We start from the raw sequence: 18,601 nt of genomic DNA on the forward strand, positions 1-18,601 counted from the left end.
AGTGTTCAAGAGATGGTTTCGGCAACATATCGCGCACCGAGTGGTGATCCTGCTTGAGAAGAGCTTGAAGATTTTACAATCATTGCTGATATTTTTCGCTTGGTGAGAAACCCTGCGTCAACTTTTTCCGAGATATTTCTGATAAATAATGTTGATCTTTGTATATTTAGGAACGATATACATTAATCCGCGACATCCTTCGATACAGGCCTTATGCACCTCGCCCGAGGAATAGCAGAAGACTTGGGACTGGTGAAGCGCCCCGACCTCTCGACGTCGACGTCCAGATGAATTGTCGAGAATGCTGCGCATTTGAGAGACGATCTCGGCAGCCGATTACAACATACCAATGCTGGCCGTCGCGCTGTGTTGGGGCTCTTCTACATCAATCCTGCGTGAGAATCTACCAGGTATCTCAAGCATTGTTCCGCTCTCTGAAGCTTACCGTGATAATGTCCCTAGACTCGGCAGCCTCCTGGACCGATCCTCTCGATTGTAGATCCTCTCGATTGGAGTTTGCACGTTACTTTGTTGACTGCTGTGAGAAACTATCAAACGACAAGGAGCTACCGACCGACTCCTTGCTAGTGCATTTGATATAAGTAAGAAAAATTGCTCTCAAAGTCGATGATATTTTCGGGGAAAAGAACGGCTCTCAGGGTGGTAAACCATTTGATGGCCTTCATGCCATGATTATTGCCAACGTCCAGAAGGAGCTTGAATCATTCGCTGATTTCTTGCCAACCCATCTTCGTTCAAACAGGATGCCCCGTTTCTGTCTTAAGCGTGACTTGGATGCCGCTGATAACCTATGATAGACCTTTTGCGCGACCATTGCATGGCCATACGCATCCGGCTGTTCGAACCTGCCATACATGCGAACGGAAATTACGGATTCAAAACAGCCCACCTCAGATCTCGCATCATGTGGCGCTGATTCACAAGCACTCAGGAGCTCTTAAATGCTTTCCTGTCTCTGAGTCTAGAACCATACCCTACTCTCACGTTCGTGTCAATTCTTCATCTGGCACTAGCCAGAATTAAGGCAGCTGGACTTCTAAGTGTGGAGGACCACGATTGGGACCTGGAAACAGCGAGGGCAAATCTAGACTTGGCCGAAACGCTTCAAATATTGAGCGACCGATGCAGTACTATACCTCGCGCCACCAGCTATAGCAGCACGATTTTGAGCAGTCGTCAGCGGATGGCGGCAGCTTACGCCGGAAACTATATGGGGATCAGAAGCTGATATCTATTCAAGATCGGTTCGACTGATGCTTCTGACGCTCTGCCGATGATGATGGACCCAGCCTTTTTACAGGACAGCGGGGTGGCGGAAGGATACGGCTTTTGGCAGCACCTTTCAGGTTTATCCTACGGAAATTTGCCGAATATTTAAAAGCTTATACGGTCTATTTTAAGTCACTTTAAAAGCTTCTGCCCCACGTGTCCTTGCTACTAGTTAGCTGTTGCGTAACTTGAACAGGACACCTCATTCTTCTTGATACCTATACGTGCTCTTACTTGAACCAAGAAAACTTTCAAATTGTATTTGACGGAGTTGGAAAGGCAATATCTTACTTAGGTCTGGTAGCCGTGGCTTCAGTCTCACCAATTACAACGGCGCGACACTGCGCGAGAAGGCCTAATGTGATATCAACAAGTATTGCGCATATTAAATCCTCAGCCTCAAGTCCTTCCGTAATGTCACTTCTGTCTTCGTATTCTCTTAGAACATCGAAGAATGCATGTTGTGGAGGAACGGTCCGAAGATCTCCCCATCATGCGGCCCAGGGTACCCCAACCAGCATTGTATGAGATTTGTCAGATGATAGACTGGGACCAGGCTTCACGCCTTTTTTGCATGATCAACGGCTCGCAAGTACTACGCAGATCCGAAAGACCCGCAAATTGTCATCGTCTCACGGCACGGGCTTCGACATAAAACAAGTATCATGTATCGTGGCGACGTCAATCGTACACATCAGCCAGATTGCTACCCAAGACGACCTTTGGGGTCGCTACGTGCGCAACCTCAACTCTGCTCATAAATCGCAACTCTTGAAGAGTCGTGGTTCGTTTTCTTGAGCCAAGAAGAAGAAAACAATCGTTGCATACAATTTGCTGGTCCCGAGGTCTTACTTGCACCCATTTATCCAGATCTTCCTCCTTCCGAGTGCATGATGCGTTTTACCGACATTGCATTCGTATTATTGTTGGTGTCAGAAAGCGCTCTTGCAGGTGAGCTCCAAATCAACAGATGTACTACTCTTCGGTCAAGCTAAAGCACCCAATCAGCACCGAGACCACGAGGCAAACGAGGCGAAGCTCTCGCCATCACATTGATTCCCCGCGAGTTCAGCGACTTTGCGAAACGCAATCAGCCGTCTCCACAACAGATCGCAGCCAACGGACGCGCGTGCGGCAACACCGTACAACAAGGCGTTTGCGATAATGGGAGGTGCGGAAACTTTGTAGCTCCGACTGGCTTCGAAGTAGTACCAGGCGCCGATTTGCAATGTGGAGGAACAAGCCGGACATAACATTGGCTTCGTCTGGTTAGGCGGCCAAGCTGAACCCTTCCTTGGGCTTCTTGGGAAATTTGGATACTTCGACTGTATTTATTGCCCACCGAACATAATTAGTATACTGTTGTTAGTATCCCTATTATAGGGTAGTTAGTTCGAACCGTAGTTAACGAAGAGATTAATTGAACTATATAAATATCTACGTAAGTATAAAAAGGAGGTTCTAACCATAGGTTAGGCTAGCTACGATAATCGTAAATAGGGCCCCTAATTAGCCCCTATATAGTCGGCTATATACCGTAGTCGAATTAGACTTCTAATCTAATACTAACTTTCTCTTTCTTTTATTAATTTAACCGCTACGGTTAGAGGTATAATTCGACCTCGGGCCCGTTTACTAAGTCGTCTCCTTTTCCCCCTTTTTTTTACTTTTTTTATATAACCTATCCCTCTATTTATATAGTAACTTTTCTGCTACTTACGAATTACTCTAATCCCTTATTTAGTACTACTCTTATAAAAGCGTCTACGAGGTTATTTTTATTATTAATCTAACGGATCTCGAGTATCTCGCGCCTTTTATATAATTACCTAAGGGTTATAATATCGATTATAAGCCTCTTTTCCTTCGTCGTTCTTAATTTAATAAGGTATTCGTATAGCGAGTAAGAATCTATATAGATAACTATTAAAATAGGTAGAAGGCTAATTCGATCGGTAATCTTCTTTAGCATCGTTAAAATTATATAAGAGAGGTTAACGCCGTTAACTATATTATAAACCTCTAACGCTAATATACTTCTTATTACCCGCTTACTTTTAGTTAATAAGTAGTAAATTATATTACCGTATATAGTAAATTCGCTCTTACTTATACTCTTATTAGCTAGGATAATAATATACCTTAATTACGAAGTAAGGTCGTTATTATTTATAAATAACTTATTAATAAAAACGTAAAGCTTGCTCGTTATAAGGTCGATTAGGTAATAAACGAGACCTCGATCGAGATTTATTTACTACTACTTAAGCCGCTTATTAAGTACCTCGACGTTTTATTTAGTTAGATCTATAACTTACGCTACCTTAGTATAGTTAAAAGTCGCCTCGGGCTAATAAATACTTATAATATATACCCCTTACGCGAGCTTAGCTTTATACTACTTCTTAATATTAGTTACGTTTAGATTAACGAAGTTAATCTTCTCGCCCTACCCCTTTTATTAAAAAACGACGGTTTCCCTTTTAATTATAAAAATCCCGCTATTAAATACTAGGGGGGTGTTTATTATAAGGACCTCTTTTAGCTTCGTTACGAAGCCCGCTTTCTAGAGCTCCTTATCCTCCTTTTTTATAAAGTTAATATTAAATAGGCCTAATATATCGTCGGTTTATATTCTAACGATCCTAAATTAGTTACTTTTATACTCTACGACTAATAAGCACGGGTTATATATAAAGGTAACTATTAATAATTAATTAATATAAAAATCGTAGTAAGTAGCCTATTAATAAGTACCCGATTTTACGAGCCTATATAGTAGCTTAAGTACTTTAATAATCGTGCCTTCTAGGTACTTACTAACTATTTCTTTTAGTAATAGGCTAGGATTCTCCTTATAAGCCCTATAGCCGATTAGGTATAGGCCTAGGTAATATTACGGCTCTAAATCTCGTATCCCTTTTTCTGTAGCGATATTATTAATACTATTATTAATCGTTAGCTATAGCGCTATATAGTAGGCGATTATATAAGTAGCGTCGCCTTTTTAACGTCGCCGTACCCCTAAATTACGTATTTAGACTTCTCGTTTAGCTAGGGTGTTCCTTTCCCTTTAATCTTACGAACTATTCGTGATTTAAATATATAGAGGTTTATATATTTTTCTAAGTCGTATAGGATAAATCGATAGACCCCTCGATTATAAAGAGTATCTATTTTAATAAGATCTAATCCTTTATACGGCTTTTTAGTAGTTATAATTACGCCTTTTTTACGTAGTTTAACCGCTAGCTCGAAATCGGCTTTCTCTTTTACTATATAAAAAGTGTTAATTACCTCGTCGCTAGTAATAAATTGCCGCGTTAAGGCTTACCGTCGTAGTCTTTTACGACGTCTTATTAATAGTATTAGTGCCCTTTTAGTAATTTCCTCTTCCTCGTCGTCTATTAGTACTACTACGACGATTTCGTTAAGGATAATTTCCTATACTTCTACTACGGGTTATATAGTTTCCCCTAGCTCTTCTTTTTCTTATAAGTTAGAAATTACCTCGTTAGGATCTATATAATACGGTCTAACTACTATAATAAATACTTTAAGTAGCTAGTCGCGATCTCTCGCGACTATATAAGAGCGCTCGTTAATAGAAATTAACTTATATAACCCAGTCTATTATTAAGTAATTTCGCGCTATACTCGTATATCTAAATTTAGTAGTATATTTAGATTATCCTCTATATCGGGCCCATTGTGCGTAATAATTACCTCGTTAACTTACTTTTTTATACTTACCTCGCGCAGTGCCTATATTACTTTTTTAACTACTCGGGCTCGTTAGCTTATGCCTAGCGACGGTAGCGAGGCTAAGGTTGTTCTTAAATATACTCTAAATACTAATAGCGTTAGTATAAGTCCGTTAAACCCTATAGTATTGTTATAGTATTTAAGTGCTATTTAAAGGCATTCGTTATTGGTAGAATCCGGATTTTCCTCTTTAATAATTCTAAACGCCCTTTTTAACTACTAGTATGCCCTTTTTACTTTTTTAATACTATAGTACGCTTTAATGGGTACGATTTTTAGCTATATACCGTAGGCCGTCGTATTATCCCTAAATTCTACCGACTTAAAGCTAGTACTAGCGTCGGTTTTAATGCCGTCTAGCGGTCCCTAGTATATATTAATCTAGCTTTTTCGCAGGGCTACCCATACTATTTTTACTTATAAATCCCGGAGGAATTGCCCTATTTAGAAGGATATAGCTACGTCGATTATATATAGTACTAGCCGACTATTTAAATAAAAGATATTAACGACGATTTCCTAATTAAAATTAAGCTTATTACGTAATTTAAACTTAAATCTATATAGGCTCTGCGTATTTATTTAGTATTAATAATATACTTTTATTAACTACTCTAGCGCCCCTATTTCGATATTATTATTACTTAATTACTTTAGGAAGTTATATAGCCTCGTAACCGACGGGTACCCGAATCTCTAGTATAGTTTTCTAAGCTCACTTTTTATTAAGTAATTAATTAACTTCGTATCGTTAGTAAGCTTTATAAACGTATACCCCTATTATCGTTCGACTATTTTAAAGTGCTTATTACTAGAGATTCTGTTCTTCGTATTATTAAATATAATACCTAGTTAATCTATATCTTTTAGATATAAGAGAAATAGGGTATTAACGGGTAAAATATAAAAAGTTATTATTCCGAAATACGTCTCTACTTTTATTATACCTAGGGCGACGATTTCCTTACTTAGGCCGAAACTAATCCTCGTAATACCTGCCGTTAACGTATTAAGCGTTACTAGCGCGATCTTTTATAATACTTAGAATTACCCTTTTCCTCTAGTTAACTATTATAATACCCTAATATTTAAGATAATCTTATAAAAATTATCTAGGCCGTACCTTTTGCTTATATAAAATGCCTATATAAGCTTAGTATTCGAGGGATCTAGGTAATATAAAAAGGACCCCTCTAGCTACCCCTAGATATACTCGGTATTATATTCCTTTTTTTTAAATATTAAGAGAGATAGCGTCTTTTTTTTAATTGTTAAAATAATAGGCTTCGGCCCTATTAAATTTACCCTTTCGGCTACCTCTATATCCGTTATCTAAGGGACCTTCCCTTATTATCTATAAATAAAAGCCTACTTATTAAAAGCTTTTACTACCCTCTATTTATTTAGCCTCGTATATCCTCTAGAGGCTAACGGGGTAAAAAAAGAGTAGTTAATATCGTTAATTTCGTCGTAATTTAATTCGTTAGTATAGGGGGTAAGATCTTCTTTATTTTCCGAATCTCTTATAGGGGGTATATACTTTAAGTCGCTACTTTAACTACCGTCGCTAAGTTCTATACCCCCGGATCTTCCTTTATATATAACGAGGAATTAGTTAAACTAACGAGGGCTAGTTTTACTATTTACTACCCTCGACTTTTTATATTATTTATATAATTTAGTACGCTCTTCCTTAGAGTAGTTACTTAACTAATATCTATCCTTTTTATAAATATAATATTACCTTTTCTATTGCCCTACTCGTAAGTTAAATCTCTACTTATTTAATAAATCTAGGCCTCTTTATTAGTAATTACCGTATCTAGCCTCTTTTCCTTTCTTATTATACGTTCGATCGACTTAATATTATTAATAAGGGCCGTCGTATACTTAGAAGTAGGTTTAGCGCGGCATTTTTATTTTAATATTAAAGCTAGATCTTAGCCTCGAATAGAGCGTCTCGTAGTCTTCGGGTACTTAGTATAAGGTAATTTTTACCTCTAGTATACGCTAGATTACGGTATAAAAATATCTAATTTTCCGCTCGTTTATCCTCTCATTTAACTAAGTTTTCGCTAACTTATCGATTCGATTAATAAGCTCTTTAAGGATCTTTACTTACGATTTACCCTCTATTATCCTAGCTATAGATATAAAAGAAATCGCTCGTAACTTAAATAGGAGCTCTAGGTTCTTATCGTAAGTCTCGAAGCGGCTTCGGATTACGTTAATTATACTAAGAAAGTCGTTTCGATCGAGATTACGTACCGCTTCGTAATAATAATTAGAGGCTTTATTTATAAGTACGATATTAATTACTAAATAGTATTAATATTCCTTAATTCCGACTTTTTCGTAATAATTATAAAACATCGTTAGGGTTTTTTATAAAACCTTATACTTCCCCTTAGAATATAATTTCTCTTTTAAGAAGATCTTTTTAAGGTTTATAAATTGCCTCGTATTTGCTACTAGATTTTTAGTATTTATATACGATCCCTGCGTCGTTACGTACTATTAGTAATTTCGGGTCGTTTATCTCTTTTCTTATTAACCGATCGGCGCCGAATTTCGTATTAATAATAGTAACGAGTTATAGATCGAAATAAATAGAATTATCGATTATCGTACTTCTAGTACTATATTTTGCCCCGGTATATCCTTTTATAACGATAGATTTCCGTTAGTAATTATAGAGAGGAAATCTAGGTCGTTTACCCTTTTTTTAAATTCGTTAAAGCGATTATACGCTCTATCGACCTATACTTAGTTCTATAATACGAATTCCTTTTTTATAATTATTATTACTAGTATTTCGTATAGCTCTCGCGATTATAATTGCGCTAGTAATACCCCTCCCCCGTAAAGGAATTTATTAACTACTTTCGTAATTCCTAGGCTTGTGCTCGCGAACTATTCGTTTAGTTAGTAACTAAAATCGTTTATAATCTTATAGAATAGGGGTTACCCCTATAGCCCCTTTTTCTTATAAACCTTAGTTAAATAGATTAATACCGCGTTAATTTACTTATTATTAAGCTAATCCGCGATTCTATATATTTACGTCCCTTAATAGTCCGGGTTAATATTTACTTACTTATAAAAGATTAGGATTCTATTTAAGATTAGGTTTCGTCCTCTTCTTTTTTACCCTAACTCGCTAAGGGTCGTGCTCTAGTTTATACCCGTATTAATAGTCGCTAGTATATTTAATTTTAATAAGAATATATCTAATCTGCGCGCGGGTCGTAATAAATCCGTACTTTTGCTACTTAACGAATTTATCGGGGTCTAAGAGATTTCTATTTCTTTTTACTATCTCGCTACTACTCTCGTTTTTATTATTTCTAACGATTATTATTACTCTTTTAGATCGCTAGCTATTATACTTACTAAGATCCTCCTTTTTGTTTAATAAAAAAGGGTAGGTTTTAGTAGTTCTTTTTAATAATAGTAGCGATAGACGTTTGTGTTACTATAAGAAGATATAGTAATTAGTCTCGGGATCTTTATTAATTACTAATTTCCGCTATCCCGTATACTTCTAGCCTCCTAAGCCTCGTGCTCTTTATAATTTCTAAATAGCTTCCTTAGTTAATTTCTCAAAATTAGTAATCTCGCGCCGGGAGCTAATATAAAAAGAAGTCCTTTAGCGGCCCTCTAGAGGATTCTTTTCTTTTCCCCTCAGATCCTCGTCTTTTTTAGCCTTTTCTTAGGCTAATAATAACTCTAGCGGGAGGTTATAGGACTACTTTAGGGTAGCCGCCTTTTTTTTAAGTTAATCTCCGAGATCCGTAATACTCTTAGCTCGATACTATTAAGACCTTTAAATCCCCTCCTCCCTCGTTAAACCGTCCCTTATACTATATTCCTAAGTAATACCCGGGGGGTAGTTAAGGGAGCTACGAGGAGGTCGTTTAGATCGCGGGCTTAAGGTTATATTTATAAAGTCCTCGTAATAATAGACTTTCTTATATACCGTAAATCTCTTAGCTTAATAACTTTTATAAGGTTACTTTCGTTACTAAATAAAAATATTTACGTTTAGAGATCCCCTTTTTTAATCGCGCGGTGCTCTTTTATATTATATTTTTATTAATTTAACTAGTTAATTTCTAATTACGGGCCGGCCGTAGAAAAATCGTTTAGTAAAAAAGCTACTTAGGGCGATAGTAAAAGGCTAGTTACTTAAGCAGTTCTATTAATTAACGTAGTTTAATATAGTAAATATCGACCTCTCGTAAGTAGTAAAGGGCTATAATTACTCAATTCCGTATAATATTCGAGAATCGCCCCCTTTTTCGTTTACTTTTATAAGGTTAATTAATACGAATCTCCTATCCCGTACGGTATTAAGAGGTCGTTTTTTCTACGTAGCGAGATACCTTACTAATTTATAATAATAGAATTTAATTACTAATTAGTATTAATATCCCTATTATAAGGTAGTTAGTTCGAACCGTAGTTAACGAAGAGATTAATTAAACTATATAAATATTTGCGTAGGTATAAAAAGGAGGTTCTAACCGTAGGTTGGGCTGGCTACGATAGTCGTAAATAGGGCCCCCAATTGGCCCCTGCGCAGTCGGCTGTATGCCGCGGTCGAATTAGACTTCCAATCCGACAACTATATAAAGAGGATGGGCATCGCTACATAGAATGGTTTAAAGCACCCGCAGTATTCCTTCGTCAGTAATGATCCTCCAGAGTCATAGTCACAGTCTTCGAGACGAGGTACTCCTCAATCGCCACGTCCTTTCCAGACTCCTTTCCGTAGCCAGATTGCTTCATACCGCCAAATGGAGACTCGGCCGCCGACGAGTTGCCAGTGTTCATCCCGATCATTCCAGCATCCAAGTTCTCCATCAACCGCCACGTGCGGTCGATATTCTTGGTGAAGAAGTAACTGGCCAGACCCATGCTCGTATCGTTGGCCCACTGCACCGCCTCGTCCTCGGTCTTGAACTTGTACACACCCAAAACGGGTGCAAAGGTCTCCTCGCGACTAAGAAGCATAGACTGCTTCATATCGCGCAAGATAGTCGGCTCGTGGAAGTATCCAGCCTCAAGACCGACTTCGGTTCCCTTTCGGCCGCCGTGTACGACCTTTGCACCTGCCTCTACTGCATCTTTGACGTGAGCTTGGGCTTTGGGGATGGCGCGGGGTGTCGTCAGGGGTCCCATGGTCGTATCCGACTTGGTTCCGTGGCCCATCTTGATCTTCTTGGTTCGTTCGACTAGCTTCTCCAGGAATTCCTCGTAGATCCCGTCTTGGACGTAGACGCGATTGGCTGTGATGCAAGCTTGGCCTGCGTGACGCCACTTTAGTGCAAGCAATTGTTCCAGAGCTTGGTCTTGGTTGCAGTCTTCGAAGATGATGAAGGGGCAATTTCCTCCGAGTTCTAGGGTTAGCTTCTTGAGGCCCTCGGCGCAATGTTTGGCGATCAGACTGCCAATGTTGGTCGAGCCCGTGAAGGAGACCTTCTTCGTCAGAGGATGTTTGCAAAGAGCCTCTGCTACTTCAGGGGTGTTGTCGAGAGACGTTGTGATGACGTTGAAAACACCCGACCCGAATCCTGCCTTTGTGGCTAGGTGTGCGAGAATGAGGCACGTCAATGGTGTCTCCGGTGACGGCTTCGCAATCATGGTGCAACCTGCTGCCAATGCAGCGCCGGCTTTGCGTAAAATCATTCTAACACGTTGTCAGGACTGCATCTCAATGGTCATGGAGTGAAATTGAGTACTCACGCAATGGGAAAATTCCAGGGCACCAGAGCGACAGCTACACCAATTGGCTGCTTCACGACTACGACTCTCCGATTAGGTGCAGACGGCGTCGAGATGTTTCCTCGGATGCGCTCGGCCTCTCCAGCGAACCACCACGTGAAACCCAGCGCATAGTCAAGCTCGCCTTGAGCTTCTGCGAGAGGCTTGCCAGACTCGTGGGTGAGAACTTGGGCAATGTCATCTTGATTCTCGCGAATGAGGCGGTCCCACTCTAACAGCTTCTTGGCTCGAGACCTCGGGTTCTCGTAGCGGAAGGTCTGGAAAGCTTCATGGGATGATTTCACCACTGCGTCGACATCGGAACGGTCAAAGTCTGGACTTGAGGCAAAGACTTTCCCAGTTCCCGGGTCCTCGATTTCAAATCTCTTTTTTGAGGATGCCTCCACCCAGGAACCGTGGACGTAAGCATCCGTCTTGAGAAGATCGGGATTGGCGAGCTAATGATGTTAGCAGAGAAGGCGACAAATTTGAAAAACTGGAAAACATACCTTGAAAGGCAGATCTTGAGCCATGATTTTGATTTTTGGAGCAGCAACTTCCTTGCAATGTAAATGGAATTTCTAGTCTATAGGATATTGATGGGGATGCGGCTGATGCAGGCTAAGGTACATATAGGTGCGGAGATATATAGCCGACTTGAATTTCGAGTCCGCCGCGACCCCGCATCTCAAGAAGTGCCTCCAAATGGTGCCGAGTATTCAAGATGACGTCTTTGTTCGACACATAGCCAATTAAGCGGAACACATGTCTTCCAAATTATCGAGAACCTTTGAGGTCCATGCAACTACCTACTAGTCAGGCCGATCTTGAGGCGTTTGCAAATCTAGAGAACCGCGAGACGAGTGAAACCCCACCCGATTATTAAACATCATAGCAAGCCCCCCTCTGTAATATCATCTAGTCACTCTACGTCCTCCTATGCAGTCCCAAGTTCCCTCCCAAGTAACAGTACCGCACCTGATTACTGATGCTGGGGATTCTATCGCTCAGCACGTCAAGTCAACCTCATCCGCCCGCCTCCGAATCTCCAATTCCAAGCCGGGATTCAGCAACGGATTGACGCCGTAGTCCGTGATCGAGGTATCGGCCCCGACGGGAAGTTTCCACTCGTACTGGAGTAGGAGATGCACGAGAGCGATCTTGATCTCGTTGGCAGCGAAGAAGCGACCGGGACAAGCATGTTTGCCGTGGCCGAAGCCGAGGTGCTCCGGCAGAGTGCTTACTAGCTGCGACACATTTTCCTTGCCGGGCTCCTCTCGCATCCGGAGGAAACGGTACGCGTCCCAATTTTCCGGCTCCGGGTACACCGCGGCATTCCACTGAGAGTGGGAAGACACGGCCGTGTTCGCTCCCTTGGGGATGAAGGTTCCGTCAGAAAGAGTCACATCCTTGATAGCGATACGTTGCATGCTAGCTGCAAAGACAGGATGTGTTAGACCGTACATCAAAGTAACAGAGGCCGGATGCTATGACGTTTGCACTTACCAAGCTGCAGGGGCTTGATGCGCTGACTTTCCTTGACAACGCTGTCAAGCAGCTTCATGTTGTAGAGAGACGTCTTCTTCCAACCACCCTCTTGGAGCACAGTCCGAACCTCCTTGCGAAGTTCCTCAATGATCTCGGGATGCTTTGCCAGATCAACCAGAACCTGGCCCAAAAGATCGGTAGTTGTATGAATGGCGACCGTCGACAGGAACAGCTGGCTCAAAGCAGGGTCATACGCAGTACCTTTGGACTTGGAAGCCTGCTCGAACCATTCGATGGCGTCTTGGTACACAGGCTCCGGTCTGCCCTCGGCGACCGCCTTGGCCTTGAGGACCTTCCGCTCGTCAATGATGGGCTGAATGATCTTGGCGGCTGCCTTGATCTGTCTCCGCGCTTCCTGGCATCCGGGGAGAAACCAGTGTACTATGGGTCGGAGGAATGGAGGGTATTCGCGAAGCCGGTCACCGGCAGTAAAGCCATTAAGGGTGTAGTTCTTGGTGATTTCGAGCCAAGCTTCGTTTCGGCAGAGTTCGGTGCCAAGGAAGACGCGGGAAGAGATGCGGGCGATGAAGTGGAGCAGTGTTGCGCGCATGGGAATAGAGTGCCACTCTAGTCAAAGTCAGGGAATCTCTATCTTGTTTGCACGTCTTGCTCCTTTGTACCTTTCTCTGCTGTGAATATCTTCAGGAGGGCCAGGGAGGCCTCTTCAGCTAAAGGCTCGGTGACCTTTGCTATTATTACATTGTTAGCGTCATGGAATGTTGTGAAGACAAGAACGATCCGAGATTATTGCCCGTACCTAGCTGCTTGGTTAGGTCTTTGTTGATGACGACTAGTGTAATGCTGTCATGTCCTCCCTCTGCGAATGCATCGAAGCCAGGATACTTCGTTTGGAAGAACTGGGCCATGGAGTTGTCAGTATCTCTTCGTCTTCTGTCATACGATTCGCATTCAGGGACGGATTTCTTAACCTCTTGAGAGAACGCGGTGAAGCTCAAGTCACTATGGTTGCGAATTTCATTTGCCATCGAGGGAGGCAGCACAATAGTATTACCCATATCCGTGATCATCTGTGTGGGCTTATTTGGATTCGCGGTAAACCATTGCTGCATCAACTTCCTCGCGTTGAGGAGGTAGTTCCTTTTGGGGCGGCTGTCCGTAAGTTCGAATCTTCTCTTCTGGTTGATTGATGGGGTATTGAGCTTTGTTCCCTGGAGGGAGTAAACAAATATGATGAGTAGGATGGTCGTGAAGAAGTAAGACAGGGGCTTGGCCGAGCCGTCGAGAGTGTATCTCGTTTCTCCCAAGAGAGAGATTGCGGCTCCAGCTTCATCCATGACTAGCGGTCTACCCATTAAGAACTAAAGGTCCAAGTTGAGATTGACTCTGATTTCCTTGCGTTGATGTTGCAAATCAGAAGCATGTCAGGGGAGGCGATGTGGTAGTATTTATAGGAGCTTGAGCATGGTCGTATCCAGCCATTCAAATGTGAGTTGACGTCAACGAGGAGCTAGTATGGCACAACGACAAGAGGTGAATACCTTTTTCCCCTCACTCGCCGCTCGGACGGAATAAAGGCATCTTCCCGTAGTCCTACGTGGACCTAAATCAAGTGTCGAATCTAGGGTCACGACAGATCTGGGGCTGCGGGGATGCGTGGCACACGTTTGATGCAAACACATTGGTCACCTTCCATGACTGAAAGGATCAAGTATATACCTCGTACATTGTCTCAGCTCTGTTAAGAAGGAGCAGCACAACAAGTTTGGACAGCTCCATGTCCATCGCTGCACAGATACTTCCCGCGGTAAGTTCTTCTTCTCCTGTGGACTCTTCCCCATAGTTCGGACAATGATGTGCTGAACACTCCATCAGCGAGGGCTTTGTGACACTGTCGTTCAAGCTTGGCATTTACAGTTCGTCTTCCCTCAGACGGAACTGATTCCCCGTAATCCGGGGCTTATGATTCGCTCAGAGAGCCGTACCTCGTACACAGATACAACTACAGGTAAGGTATGCGATGCAGGATGACATCCGGTCCGCTAGCGCTCTCATGTGCGGCAGGGCTAGGGACGATCCACACGGGATCTCTCCTACGCCAAGCCGCATTGAGCCTCCCGCCGGCATTCATCCAGCTAGGGGCCAGTCATGGCGGCGGTGAAATGATTAGCGGGCGTGGGCGGGGAAACGGACTACCATCTACGGTGTCTCAGACCTTTCGTCACGAAGCCGATTTTGTCGAAACCGGTGCGGGTCGCCGCTGAATCAGCGGTTCCTCCGGGCTGGGTCGGCGTGCCGGGCGCTCGGCATACTTCCCTATGAATGGTCATAGCCCGAATTACGTTACGTTTGACCGGTCCGTCACGAAAAATCAGCAGTCTGGAAGCTGGCCATCAACCCACCACATAGCTCCGAAAGAGCACAAACTCGGCAGAAACCCATCGCTGCAATAGCTTGTCTCCCGTACAAAGTGCCTAGAACCTTTGCGTTTCGCAGGTCAAGCCCACAACAGAGCTGCAAGATTAACGTAAGACCGGGTCAACGGTCCAGCCCGAACTCCGGACCGGATCCGACTGGTAGCTCGTTTTCGCATTGCTTGAGATTGAAGTTACTAGTCTTTTCGAGACGACTCCTCTACGACTGCGGATACTGCTACCCATCTCAAGGTCTCATCACTTTGTATTGTAAAATCATTAAGCTTCCAATCATTGTCTGCGGCGGCTTGTACATTTCTTTTCTGTCCATCGTGAGCAGAAATTAGTGACTCGCTTCCGCTATTCTCAGAAGGGGACGTGCGGAAGGGCGAAAAGGCCTGCGTTCGCCAGGTATCCACAGTCTAGGTGCATTGCCTCAGAGAACCATGACAGCAAATTCTCGCTCTAGAGCTCATCGCCTTCGTACCACAATCATTGGGACCGGCGCGTAAATGATCGTCCTGGTGGGAGTTCGCCGCGGATTGAACCCACCCTTCGACAAATATCAGCTGTCAAATCAGTAATCGTTTGTCTGTTCGCACTGAATCGTTGATTGGATAGACATGTTGAAGCCTTGAAGGGTTTGTGTACAGAGTACGGATACGTGAGCAACAACAACTAAGTTTCTGTTCCCATACCCCGTACGCTGTAGGGCATCGTAAACGCATTGCGGCGCCGCTACCTTGACTTCAAGATTATGCCTCAAGTATTCCCTGCTGCACTCGCCCAGCAAAGGCAGGCAGCAAGCAACCCCTTGCCAATAATCATTGAGGAAGCATTACTCTGAATCATTGTCCCAACCTCCCTTCCTCCAATGCGAGCATTAGATGCAAATTTCGAGTGTCCTTGAGTCGCATTCAGCAGGTAACAGTTGAGCATGAAAGAGAGTCCGTGATCAAGTGTAAACCCGCCATACAACCAATCGCACTAACTATGAGACGAAGTATCCCACCACCTTCGAACCAGGCTCGATCCCTCGATGAGACGCAACATGAATTGCACTGACGACCGTGCCTCTTTGCTAGAATTGATGATGACTTTCAGTGCCGTTACTTCCAGTGCCATTGATCTCAATCCTTGCTGAATCGCTCCCCATTGCTCTAATTAAGACATTCAATTGCTTATTGACTTGAACTTGAAACAGATAATAGACCGTAAGGATGTCAAGCACATGAGCACTTATCAGAATCGGTCTTTGAATATTCAGAAGTGACGCTCCATCTCTAACTCTCATCATAACAACGGTCCAAGTATTTGGCAGAAGACACGGCTCGCCTTGTCAGTGATGGGTACCATCAGAGCAAAGTCTAATTCTAGGAAGCGAAAAGCCGGTTCCACTCTTCAGTGAACTCATCTCAAGCAGCTGAGTGCGCGGTATTACTCCGTACAGCAGGGTCTTAGTTCTTAGACAAGACTCCCTTGGCGCGAGGTGATCAAACTCCTACTTTCCGATGACAAGAGGAGAACATCCATGCTGGCTGGCTGGATGTACAGTTCATCTCTTCTTCTCATTCTTACGCGGGATTTCTTCTTTAATAAGAGGCACATGATATCTCAAAGTAGAAACGAGTTGTATCGCATAGCCTAGTTCCATAGCCGAGTGCATAATGCTCGTCAAGTCACGGAAGCCGTAGTTTATGGCGTAATAGCATCAAAATAGGCCTCTAAGTAGTTGGGCAGTAAAACCAGGTGCAGACTCTGGCTAAAAGTATTTTGCGATAATTCCAAGATTATTATAGCCACCCCAAGTTACAAGTATGCACATATCAAGAGCAAGTGCCACGGTATCCAGCACCCCTCTCCCATTGTTGGTAACCATTGATGTACCCATAAAGCTTACACGCGGTGAAGAAGTCTTCACCGCTGATCACGTTGCCAGGCTTCTGTATGCACTTGACGCCGTCAAAGGTAGCCTGTTGGTATTGTTAGCTTTTGAAGTCACGTCAAGTGGTAGAGATACTTACCACCGATCCCCAGCGCTCCTCGCAAACCGCCTTCGTCCAGTCATTTCTGGGGATCCATCCTTCTACGGTCAAAAGGCAGCAGTTGTGACTGCTATGGTCCTTGCTATTGGTATGTTTTATCAGCCCCCGTCATTCTTGAGAGGGAGAAGGGGTTTATAACGAGCATGCTTACCTCTGAGCTCCCTGGATGAGCAGAAAAGCAAGGGCGAAGGTCTTGAGAAAGGCAGTCATTTTGGCTTGATGTCTGATGGTTGCCAATGAGAAAGGAGTAGGATTTCTGCCTAGTGCCATTTCGACATTCAGTGGGCGAGAGTGCCTATTTAAGCTGCATGTGGACATGTCATGTCGCTCATCGCCATCTCTCGTTCTTTCCGCTCCAGCCCGAGTCAATCTCTCCGGTTCACGACCACTCAACTAACGAATGGGTGCTGCTAACTTGTAATTGCAGTCAACAAGGTTCTTCAACGAAAGACAAAGACAAATAGATGATAGAATCATATCACTCATAGCAGTTGCCACGGGACCCCAGTCTGAGGACTCCGGCATCCCACATGGCTTGTAGTGGTCAGACGCCGGTCAGACGCCTGGCAAGTCGTTGCTGGCTCCGCGGGTGCCGTATTGAGCAACCTAGCAGGGGTCCTGATCAATGAGACGACGCAATACGATCCCCAAATTACAAGTCGAGCCTCTCGGGAAGACGGCTCAGGGTCGAGACCTTCATTTATTAGAATTTCGAACTCCAGTCGACAAAATACTAGCTGAACGAGGATGCTCTCGGAAAATCATCTTGCAAAATTGTGAATAAGTCAGGCCGAGCTTACAGATTGTACCTCTTTTGGAGATTGACTCAAGTCCTCAGTTGTCACAATAACGTAATTAATTGATGAAGTACCTACGTAGAGTGTCAAAAGGTTACGTAGGTCATTCCAGGCCAGGACCATGCATTCATTGTTCAAGATTCTTCAACACAAATCATGGCTGTTCATAACCCTTGATATCAGCTCTCGGTTCTAAAATACCGATCGACATTGATGGATATGGAAGGCTTGAAAAGCTCAAGCGACGACATACAAGGTCGCTGGTAATGACTCGTGCCGCGAGTCGCTGCACTACACTTGTGTCACGCACCAAGCTTCAGTCTGCTGCGCGGCCACATCAAAGTTCGTCTGAGAGAGCATATGAGACTTTCCTACCCAATACTCAGCGTATAAAGAGACTGCGTTTGTCTCTCTGTTGGCTTATCTGCTTGACTTTTGTGGAAAATAGGGACCAGGTGCGATCAATGAGGGAACAACTCTTAAACTAAATGTATTGGCGACTGCAAAAGTCTGAGGAAGGCAGTTTTGGAATACGTAATGAAAAAGTGCATCGCCCAAATTGCTATCGTCATAGCGGAATTACTTCCATAAGATCGTGTCCCGGACTAGTTTCTAGGCTCTACGTTACCGCAACCCAGGTTGCAAAAACGAGCTACAGAGTACGAATGCGAACTGTCGGGTCCGGACCGGATCCGGGCCAGGGTTGGCCGAAACTTTACAACCTGGCCGACTTCACGAACCACCACGCCCGAGCCGTGCTTCTTTCGCTCTCACAGGTTGCTTGAGATAATAAACAGCACATTTCTACTCACATATAAGTATATGTGCAAGTGCAAATCGAAGATCTGAGGTTGCTAGTTGATCCCTTTAGTAATAGTAATCAGCTTCAACAAAGTAGGACGTCAAATTGCAAATCCAGTGACATTACCACTAATCAACTCTTGACTTCAATATTTTTAGCTGCCTGTGTTTATCACTTTGAGCTTTGTGGGTTGCCGTAAGGACAAAAAGAACTATT

General features: G+C 43.3%; 4 protein-coding genes across 4 annotated transcripts; 1 reads left to right on the plus strand and 3 right to left on the minus strand.

Moving 5' to 3' along the window:
- Window positions 1–2,180: 2,180 nt before the first annotated feature.
- On the plus strand, window positions 2,181–2,543 carry CLUP02_04453 (uncharacterized protein; the record flags this gene model as incomplete). The annotated part of the gene is made up of 2 exons (XM_049283465.1): window positions 2,181–2,241; window positions 2,299–2,543. The coding sequence occupies 2 exons, from the start codon at window positions 2,181–2,183 to the stop codon at window positions 2,541–2,543; spliced, it is 306 nt and encodes a 101-aa protein (XP_049140608.1).
- A 7,201-nt stretch (window positions 2,544–9,744) lies between these two features.
- CLUP02_04454 (succinate-semialdehyde dehydrogenase) lies at window positions 9,745–11,354 on the minus strand (the record flags this gene model as incomplete). Its single annotated transcript, XM_049283466.1, has 3 exons — window positions 9,745–10,747; window positions 10,804–11,279; window positions 11,331–11,354. 3 exons carry the CDS (start codon window positions 11,352–11,354, stop codon window positions 9,745–9,747), a joined length of 1,503 nt encoding a protein of 500 aa, XP_049140609.1.
- Window positions 11,355–11,828: 474 nt separating this feature from the next.
- CLUP02_04455 (cytochrome P450) lies at window positions 11,829–13,664 on the minus strand (the record flags this gene model as incomplete). Its single annotated transcript, XM_049283467.1, has 4 exons — window positions 11,829–12,256; window positions 12,328–12,936; window positions 12,990–13,058; window positions 13,127–13,664. The coding sequence occupies 4 exons, from the start codon at window positions 13,662–13,664 to the stop codon at window positions 11,829–11,831; spliced, it is 1,644 nt and encodes a 547-aa protein (XP_049140610.1).
- Window positions 13,665–16,567: 2,903 nt separating this feature from the next.
- On the minus strand, window positions 16,568–16,996 carry CLUP02_04456 (uncharacterized protein; the record flags this gene model as incomplete). The annotated part of the gene is made up of 3 exons (XM_049283468.1): window positions 16,568–16,714; window positions 16,766–16,868; window positions 16,938–16,996. 3 exons carry the CDS (start codon window positions 16,994–16,996, stop codon window positions 16,568–16,570), a joined length of 309 nt encoding a protein of 102 aa, XP_049140611.1.
- Window positions 16,997–18,601: the final 1,605 nt, after the last annotated feature.

Source organism: Colletotrichum lupini, chromosome 2 (assembly GCF_023278565.1).
Source record: "Colletotrichum lupini chromosome 2, complete sequence".
Taxonomy (NCBI): domain Eukaryota; kingdom Fungi; phylum Ascomycota; class Sordariomycetes; order Glomerellales; family Glomerellaceae; genus Colletotrichum; species Colletotrichum lupini.